The 10,000-nt window shown below is 43.9% G+C and overlaps 1 protein-coding gene across 2 annotated transcripts in view; it reads right to left on the minus strand.

Annotated features, from left to right (window-relative positions):
- The window catches only part of LOC119163963 (ras guanyl-releasing protein 3), a 182,260-nt gene that overhangs the window by 19,582 nt on the left and 152,678 nt on the right, over positions 1-10,000 (minus strand). For both annotated transcript variants that reach the window (XM_075870791.1, XM_075870790.1), the window contains exon 15: positions 809-919. In XM_075870791.1, coding sequence (XP_075726906.1) covers positions 809-919 — 111 coding nt within the window. The remainder of the gene's footprint in view (positions 1-808; positions 920-10,000) is intronic.

Here is a 10,000-nt window from a genome sequence, read left to right on the forward strand (position 1 = left end):
TGACCTCACCATGACGTCACCATGATGTTAGAAATTTCGCCAATCTGTGACGTAAAGATGGCGTCATCAGGTTTTGATTTATTGAAAAATGCGTGTTGACGCCAATGCCGCGAGACACCGACATCGACGGTCAATTATCGTGTTTGATGAGCGATCTAAGGCTATCACTTGAAAAATTGGTTACCAGCCATAGTAAGTTTTTCAATGCAACTTTTGAAGCGAGAAAACATTTGGCTTCGAAGTACAGTGCAACTTTAAAAACATCAAAGCGCCTCACAGTGATGACGTTCATAAAAGAGCTGTATTGTTAAAAAAATTAGAACAGAGAACGCTTTTGCGCACAATATGCCGATCCCATAGACGTAACCCCACTCGTCCCAGACTTGCCTATATGATTTTTTCCCTAAACGTACAAAAAATACATACACAAAAATGGTAGGCAACAAATTGCGACGATCTACAACTTTCTAATAAAAGAAAAAACTGACCTCTGTACGGTTTGTCTCATATGAGATTAGGCTTTCATGCTAGTTAGCTTTTTTTTTATCCTCTGCCATAAGTGTGTCGACAGTTTTTTACTGATATCTATCACAGACACGGTCACCTTTCTTTTGCTTTCCCTGTAGTCAAGGGCAGCGTGATGGCTGGTACCCATAGAAACACATCCTCGTTTTTTTTTGTCTAGAACACTTGTTCATATTTGTCTACACGGCCACAGATAACTGGGAAATCAAAGGTGAGTCGTGTAAAGAAATGTAAGAAAGAAGTGCAGACAAAAGGCAGCAAGCAGTGAATGTGCCGTACTCACCCACTTTGTGGCAGCCGGGCCTCTCCCAGAAATTCGCCTCTCCCACAGCCAGCGCCAACATGGCCAGGACAATGGTGGCGCACTGATGCTTCCGAGCCATTTTCTGCCAATCTGCGAAAGAGCGTGTCCAGTTTTTTTATATAGTCCGATGCATCTGACCAGATATCACCGTTTAAGTACTCGTACATCTGCAAGTACTGCGGCGTACCACACCCTATGTCATATGGTATGGGGATGCAGGCGAAACTTTAGCACCGCTACGCTAACCCATGAGCAGTGGGACGCCAGTAAGCCGTCGGGCCCATGTCTGAAAAATGAGCGTGGCCTGGTTCAACGGGTATGCTAGAAGGCCCACGGCTACCTAGAATAAGGAGGCCGCTCACCCTAGGCGCATGCACAGTGCGCTGTCTCACAAAAAAAGTTTATTTCTTCTCTCTGTGTGACCGGATATCTCTTCAGAGGTCCTTAGAAGCCCAACAAAGTTGACCGAAGTGCGTTGGCAGATCATCCACACGACTAAGAAAATATCCCCGATCGTTGAAAATTGGGCGAGTTGGTTCGTCGTACTTGAACTGGTATAGCGCATTACGGGGAAGAAGAAACGGCCGAGCAGACCGACACAAGAGGACAGAGCGCTAACTTCAGAGCGCAACAAAATGACAGAGCGCAACAAAATTATGCAACGGAAATATAGAGGATGTTATCAATATAGTAACTGTTATAAATGTGAAGAAATAAAAGTGGATGACAGGACAACTTTCTGCCGGCAGAGTCCAAACCTCCAACGTTCGAACAACGCGTCGGATGTTCTACCAACTGAGCTACAGTGGCGTCCATCCCTCCGTCCGTTTCATGGGGTATATATGTGCACTTGAACTGCTAGTAAGTGCTGCACTATGAAATATGCATCACCAGCCTACCGGCAAATTTCACAAAAATTCAGCCTTCCGAGCATTCGGCTTTCTAAGTTATCATCTTCCTTATCTTTGTGAAAACAGCATCTTGGCGAGCTGACCTAGGTCGCGCTTCTACTGCACGCAATTTGAGAACTCCAGCAGCGCTCGGTTGCAGAAAGAATGTGCCACTCCTGAAGCTGGTACCGCGTCGGCCTTAAGCCCTGTTGACTGCAATTCCCCATTGGCGACGTGCATCGCCTGCCTGATAGATCCACTGTGAGCTGTTGGCGTAATTACGGTGAGCACGAGAACTGTGCCAACCTACGCCATATTCCGTGTTTTTTTCTCTTTTTCTCCTGTACAAATCCTCTTCGCGCAGTTTCTGGCCAAGATCCGCCCGCAACGTACTTACGCCTTGCCGGCTTCAATTCGTCGCCCTTTCGACCATACAGTAGTCATTGGCAGTGTCGGCTACAATGTTATCGCCATCATGACCCTGACATTAGGGTTTCAGTTTACTTACACCACCTCAACCGCTTTGGGTCCCGTGACCTCGAGTAGGAACGTCACGTGTGAGGTCACCAGTGCAACGACAGGTCTCTCTTAATCCTGGTTTTAATGATACAGTGGTGCTGAAAAATAGAGCACAGCCGCGCTGTTCTAGTGGCAATCGTGCTCGACCGCTGACCTGAAAGTCGTGCGATTAAATCTCACATACGCCAGATGCGTTTTGATGGAGGCGAAACGCCAGAGGCATGTGTATTGTGTCATATCAGTGAACGTTAAAAGACACCGGGTAGTCAAAACGTCTACAACCTCCACAATACAGCACCTAGCCTGATTCTACCTGGGCTTAGAAATGTGAAACCCAGACGATTACTTTGTTAGAAGAATAATGAAAAATAGTGTTTCTGGTCCCCCAGAGGCACGGGCAACTAGGTGGTACAACCTGGTTTTTCGTAGCGCAACGACGCCATACATCAATATTTTTCAGCAGGTCACGTGATGATTTTCTGCTGAGATGAAAAGAGCCTCAATCGTTATTACAAATTTGCGAATATACTAAAGTTTCGAGTACCGCATGCGGATGGTATCCTCTTAAAGTTGGGCCTTCGAACCGATTTGACGCGAATATTTTTCGAATATTTTACGTGCTTCTCGAAATCATGCGACACGGTGATGTAGTGGTTACTTTACTGTGCTGTAAATCTAAAGAAAATAACAAAAGTTGAAAGTGAAAAAAGTAAAAGTAAAAAAGTAAAAAGTAATAAAAACAAGGAGTACATTGAACATGTGTAAAATATAGTTCAAAATGTTTTAGTCAACTTCTTTTCGGCTTTCTAGGGGTAACACAACATGTGTCTTGCGGAACAAAGCATTATGGCTTCAGGGAAAAGTAGAAATTAAGCACGTGAGCTTTTTAAAATATTTTTCTGATTCGTGTATAAGCGGTTAGATTGAAGGAGAAAACGGTACATTTAAGGGCTCGTTTTTCTTTGTTAGACAACATTATGAAATGTGTCACAGTTTAGACATTTGCGTGCGGGTGTCGCCAAAGAACCACCAAATTTTTTTCCTGAACTTCCCTTTAATTTCTCTTCTCTTCTTTTTCGGGGAGGGGGGGGGGGGGAAGTTTCACGGTGAATAATGCAGATATGGCCCTGTCAACGTGATGTCCACAACCCATTTGAAAGCACGCTGTAAATCTGGCTTTTTTGCAACAACATGCAGTGCACGGAGAAGCCCACTTCTGCGATGCTCCTGCATTCGATAAATTGGTATCGATATTCTAAACCTTCTGATGAAAAAAAAAAGCCAAAAATTAGTATGATAAATTCTTCAGGGGCCTCTCAGGACGTTTCGAAGAATCTCGCTTGCGGTTGTGGGGCCTGCCTAGATTTTAAGCTTGCAACTTAAAAAAAAAAAACTAATCAAGATGTTCGAATTTCTGTATATGTAGCCGTGTCTAAACTATTTTATTGATGTGCTGGTTCCATAAAAATTATTGTTGGGTGAAATGGTTTATAACATTAAGGTATAAAATTAAGCAATAACTTATAAACAAACACGGAGTTGTAGAGAAGCGTGGAATTTCCTAAGAATGCGCTAGAGGCAACCTTGGCGCTAGTGGCTACGGGAGCTGCAACGCTTGGCGCATCAGCCAGCATGACGATAATGGGTAGTACAAGGATTTGTCTAAGCCAGTGGTCCTCATCTATCGATGTTTCGCGCACCTCTTGTGGAATGGTGTAAGTTATAAGGGACCTCTTGCCGTAAGAAAAAAAATTACAGTATCATGCACTGTACAATAGGTGCCATATTTTGTTTGTTCCCGACAAAGATTCGTGAGCGTCAAACGGCAATTCGATCACAAAAGCGAGCGCTTGTAGGCGTGCAATGGACACACGTATGCTGATGGTGCTTTCTTGCCTCATTTTTTTCTTTTACTCCCTGCATTCCTTCCCATCCGTGTGCAGGGTAGCAAACCGAACACACATATGGTTGACCTCCCTGCTTTAATTCCTGCTTTTCTTCTTCCTCCCTCTTTAACGACGCTCAAGGTAGAGACAATCAGAATAACAACAAAGAAAATGATAACACTTGCTTTTTTAAGGTCTTGCATGGTAACTACGGGAGACCACAGATGAATTCTTCCTCTGGTGCATCGCGGAATAAAGTGTTGACGGGTAGCCTGGAGAGAGCGTGAGTCACGACGTTTTCTGTACCCTTCCTGTATTCGATTGCTATAGTTGTAGCAGAGCAACCGTGAAGATCAGCGCACAATCCTTAATGGTCGGTGACCGGTGCCTTTCGTCGGAAAAAGCGTAACCAACGACGCGTTCGTAAGATGAAAGGTCATCCAAATAGATGAAAGTGTCTGAGTTCGCAAGCCGTAACGCAGGCAAGGGTCTCACGTTCGCCGACTGAGTATTTCCGTTCATGCGGTTGAAGTGTGCGGGAGCAAATGTAACAGGTTTGAGTTTGGTTAGCCACCCTGTCTTTCCTCTCCGTTTCTCTCTCTCCATCTCATTTAGTTACTGACTTTTAGTTCTATGCAGGTGAACGCCACTAACTCCGGACGTCAAATTTCTCGATGCATGATTGACATGAGGGTTTGGGTTGAAAAAGTGGTCACTCACGGTAACGCATAAGTGTGACTTTTGAATAACAAAGTGCTAGAACGCGCATGTACTTTTCAGCGCAGAAGTTTTTTTTTATCTTGCACTGAAACTCCTTGCCAAATACTTCCCCCAAATTTGAAAAGCAGAAGCAGTGTTTGGGCATGTGCCAGAAACGGTTGTAATTAAACTAATTAGCATTCAATTGAACTTAGTTACATAAAAAACTCGTGAAAGTAGTGTGAGAAACACGTCTGAATCACTAGCTTAAGCCTACTTTCGTTTAATTGAAAAAGTGATCACGGAAAAGGGCATGTCACATATAAAACACAATCATGCAGAAAATAGTTTGACTTCATAATACCTGACTAATTATAACTATAACTATTATCTGCCGGAAATCAGGACTCCTCATCATGCACCTTTCCCTAAATATATTGTCAACTGTGCAGAAGTAGATGGTAATGCCATTCTTACATAATAATGTTATTACATTATTAATTACTTTAAAATGTATTATATCTTACATGAATCATTAGAAAAAAGAGTAAGTGAAATACTGCTAATTCTGCAGTGCAACTAACGTCAGCTCCAGCTTTGAACACGCTGCACGCTTTTAGCAAGAGGTGGTTGTCACTGTATCACAGTGATGTTCGGCTTTATGAGTACGTCATAACCTCAAAGAGTGCCGACGGTATAAGACAAAGTGTTTTGTTGAGCGCAGCTAAGTGTTTTGACTCGACGCAGCGCCGCGAGCCAATAAGTCGCCTCAAAGAGAGTCGTGTCTGCGTCGCGAAAGAGCGCGACTGGGCGCACGTGTCCCGCAGTCAGCGCCACAACAAAGGGGCACGTTTACCTTCTGACCAATATATTGCAACGAGGGCAATGTTCCCGACATGGTTTTTGTAGTTCGCCGGACGAAATCCCACACCGGGGTTATAGGAAAGCCAAAAAGTTGTTTTCCGAACCACTACCGTGACAGTTGAAATATAACTTCCGATTTCAAGCTTTCTTTTCAAAGCCACTGCTAGGAATACAAGCCGCTTTGCTTTTTGAGGTGAAGTCCTAACTGGTAAACAGATGAATTCCTCTGTTGTCTTACTCTTCAAGTCCCGGTCCCACGTATAGGGCAGAGTTCTTGACGTGCCACCTATATTTGAGTTTCCCAAATCTGTCTCATTTTTTTTCGATCGAATGCACTTATATGACTCCATGGAGGAGATTAAAATTTAAGAAAGTTCCGCAGCTTTTTTTCCGCCGCTGTTTATTTCAGAGCCTCAGGCCCTTAGCAGCGCTCTATTTTCTAAAAATATCCACGGGATAGTCTCACCTTTGTTTCTCTGACATTTCCTGGATAGAGTCTGTCGCACGTCACCTATACAGACCACTTGGCAGATGTAATCACACTTAGCCCGAAGCAACTTTTAAACGCAACGATTAGGCCACCAAAAATTAAGGCACCTCTGAACTAGTATTTCCAGGCCTGCAGGGAGGGCGGAGCTGGGAAGCCTCTTTGGGTTTCTTTGCTCCGCTCTTTCTTTCTCTCTTTCGAGTTTTTTATGATTTTGCTCTTTTCTTCCATCTATTTATATTTCTATCCACACCTTTTCTCTTTCCTTCTGGCTCCTTTTTGTTTGCTTCCTCTTCTTTGTATTTTATACGTGGTTTTACCATCTTTCCGCTAAGCGATGACAAAATATGGCCCCATACGACAACCTAAGTTCCTAAAGTGCTTCAGACTCGAAAAATCAAGCACCTTCTCTGACTTGACTTCACGGAGATTGTTTAAACGGCGAAGCTAGGGGAACCATATTACTAGTTCCGTGCTTGACTTTCCTCTAAGGAGTTTCGGCACCATCTTCACTGTTTAAACAGACTCATAGGCATTAAAATATTGAAGCTGCCGTGAACCCACAGCTGGCCGCGCTCCTTATTTAGACAGGAGCGGCACTCGTTCCGCTGTTCTCCGCCCGCCACTTCTGCGTGCTCTTCAGGCTCTCTGCGCATGAACTTAAGCTACCCTCTCCTTACCTTAACCTTAGCTGCTCATGTAGTAATTAATCCTTCTGTTCTACCATCGCTCCACGTGTGCTTTATGAACAGTTGTCGACGACTTCCTTATTTTTAGTAGACCGAACAAAAGTATACTTGCTTAATTTTTGTGGCGCCGATCCTCCAGTAGCTTCAGACTCTCCACAGAGACTCGAATTGATGTGACTGCATGAATGACTCTTGTGTATGTATGCGTAATTGTGATCTTGAACGCAATGTGACCTTCAACGCAAAGTCAGCGTGAGTTACGTGAGAGAAACGAAGGCGAGAAACATTGGGGACGCTTATCGTGCAATTTTTAGTAAAAGATCGCAATTCTTAGCAATTGATGGATGCACGGATAACATATTGTCGCCTACCTACATTGTTTTTGTGTTCTGTAAGCCTGTCGTTGAGGCACCGCTCCATGTGCACCACGTCTGCACACGGCAGGGGGAGCTAGTACAGAACTCCTCACTGCATTGCACGCAGCGTGTTCCGAGATTTCTGTCACATTCATGTGACTTTCGAGCAATTGGGCTGCCGAGCCTGCACAATTTTTTCAGCTTGTTCAAAACCGTAAAAACGATGCTACTATTCGCTCGAGGGACCATTTTTTCTTTAGGCTGTGGGGAATTCGGTACTCGCAGGGCATGGTCGCATACAACTTCTGGGCATTCACTCTCTGTCTTATCTATACTTAGGGAGTTCAAAAACAATGTTCAGAAGAGAGGTGATGGCATGTACGTTACCAATGCACTGCTGCACGTGTTGGTGTTGGCCTGTTTTTCATAAGCGCTCGGTTATACGCATGTGCAAAAATGAAACTACGTGGTTGGTAGTAGGATCGGCTACAATACTTAAGCTAGGCCCAGAATGCGTCAGCGCGCCATCATTATCATTCTCCAGAAAAAAAAATTCTCATTTCTTCATGCCACCAGTTTGCGCATGCCTTAGTGTCCGACATTTTCATTCAGAGGTCCGGCTTCCAATAAATCAGTCATGTTAGCGCTTGAGTGTGTGTCCCGTCCTCGTCAATTCAGCGCCACGCTTAGCTATGTCAAACTGTTACACCAACAAAGACAACAAGTTACCTTTGCAGAGAAGGTGGTTGTGTGTGAACGTGGTCCTGTAACCTGTGGTGGATGACCAGTGCATCGCGATGCTCATTCAGATGGGGTGGTGTACGACATAGAGTCAAGCCAACTACAGAAAAACTCACGGAAAGGCTGGATTATAGTGTACAATGCGGCTTCACTCCAGTTAAATATACCCGGGTGCTCAAAATTATCCGGAACTCTTCACTACGACGCCGTTTATAGCCTTCACTTCGGCACGTATTAGTTATTACCTCAAAATTATTATCATTATTCCTTGTTCAATACAGTCACGTAGGGGGTGGAGTTCGATTATTTGATTGGGTTCTATTTCTGTGGCTCCACCTCGCAGGAATTGGCCATGGGTGATGTGGCAGGAAAGCTTGTAGGAAAAAAAAAATGGCAGATCCCACGAGGCTTGGGAATTGATGTTATGCGAAGCATGCACCTGCAAGCTGATGTGATTTTTTATTGAGCGACACATTACGATGTTGCGCTAAAGGTGCATAAAAATGCATGAACAGACGTACGTTAAACGGCCACATATGTTTTATATCACCATTTGTTTACAATTGCATAACATCGCCAACAGCAACATAGATATTAGTAGCACCAGGAGGCGTTAAGTAGATATAAAGTGCTGCCGCTCGCGAGGATCGTAGCCCTGGATACTGCACTTGAGCGGGTCACACCTGACTACAATTTATATTAATGCTACATGACGACTGTATCGTAGGAATACATACGTAATGTTTGTAAAATTGGAAAGGCAACACTGCAACTAGAATTGAGGTTTCACGAACATTAGGGTCTATTTGAAAGGTGTAGTTTTGAGACCTCACGTGGCTCTGTGGTAGAATATTTGATTGCCATGCAGAATGCTAGGGTTCGATACCTGATAGGACAATGATTAATGTTTGCTTTCGTCCAATCAACGCTACCGATGTCAGCTTCTTTTAACGATGGAGCATTAAAATTACCCATGAAATGGGTAATGCCTTCGACCAGCGTCTTGCCTGCCTTGGCATTAAAGCCACCCGTTAGTTCAATAAACTGTGTCTTTACCTTACTCAATGCTGCTTTTACCTTTTCGTAGAAGCATTCAACTAAATGGTCATCATGGCTGGATATAGGCACCCAGGCCTGTACCCATTTCATCAAGTACTTCTTATTAGATTCAATTACGGTACTTGCCCTCCTCTCACTAATGCTTTAGTGTCCCTTTATGTTGCCACACAAGGAATACTGAGGAATTCCACATTCCGTCCTCTTCTTTCAACTAATCTGTGATATTATAAGGCATGCGCGTTTTTCAGCAGAGTATAAGCCTCATCTGTCCTCCTAACTTCACTGAGCCCTATTACATCCAATTTACCATCCTCTAGAACAGCCACACTCACCTCTCTAGATAACGTTCTAGCGTTAATATTGCGAAGTTCAGATTCCAATAGTATGGTGGCCTGTCCGGAACCACCGAAGCATGCTATAGGAACAATACAATGCGTTGACATAAAGGAGTACAACTCAATGCGAATGAAAACAAGTAAATAAATATGGCTCAATTCCAGAAATTTAATGTCTTTTGTATGTCATATTGGTCTCTTATAAAATGAATGTGTTTAGCGCTCCCGTAATAATCGTTACAGCGATAAGAGCCCGAATGCCCAAGGAAGCTGTGCGAATAGCTGCTGGCATAACTCAACGACAGTGCACTTTTTGAAAGGCGAACAAAGAGTGGATCCATTAGAGGTACGCGTTCTTGTGTCCTCACACTGTCAGCGCCACTGTTGTTCCTGATGTGCGAGAGCAAACAGGCGCTTCTGAAAAAACACAAGAAAAAACTAACGCCTTAAAGAACACGAGTGGCGCGAGGTGCCACTCGGGGAGAAGCCTCGATACACGCCGCCTCTAGTGACGTCACTTGAAGTAAAAGATGCTACGCACTTAGTGAAGAAATGGGAAAAGAAGCAAAAATGTAACAAGTTTGAGGTTTTACACGGAAATGAAAGAATGGATGGTACAATCACGAGCCCTTTCGGTAAAGGTGTT

This window comes from Rhipicephalus microplus, chromosome 8 (genome assembly GCF_043290135.1).
Source record: "Rhipicephalus microplus isolate Deutch F79 chromosome 8, USDA_Rmic, whole genome shotgun sequence".
Taxonomy (NCBI): Eukaryota; Metazoa; Arthropoda; class Arachnida; order Ixodida; family Ixodidae; genus Rhipicephalus; species Rhipicephalus microplus.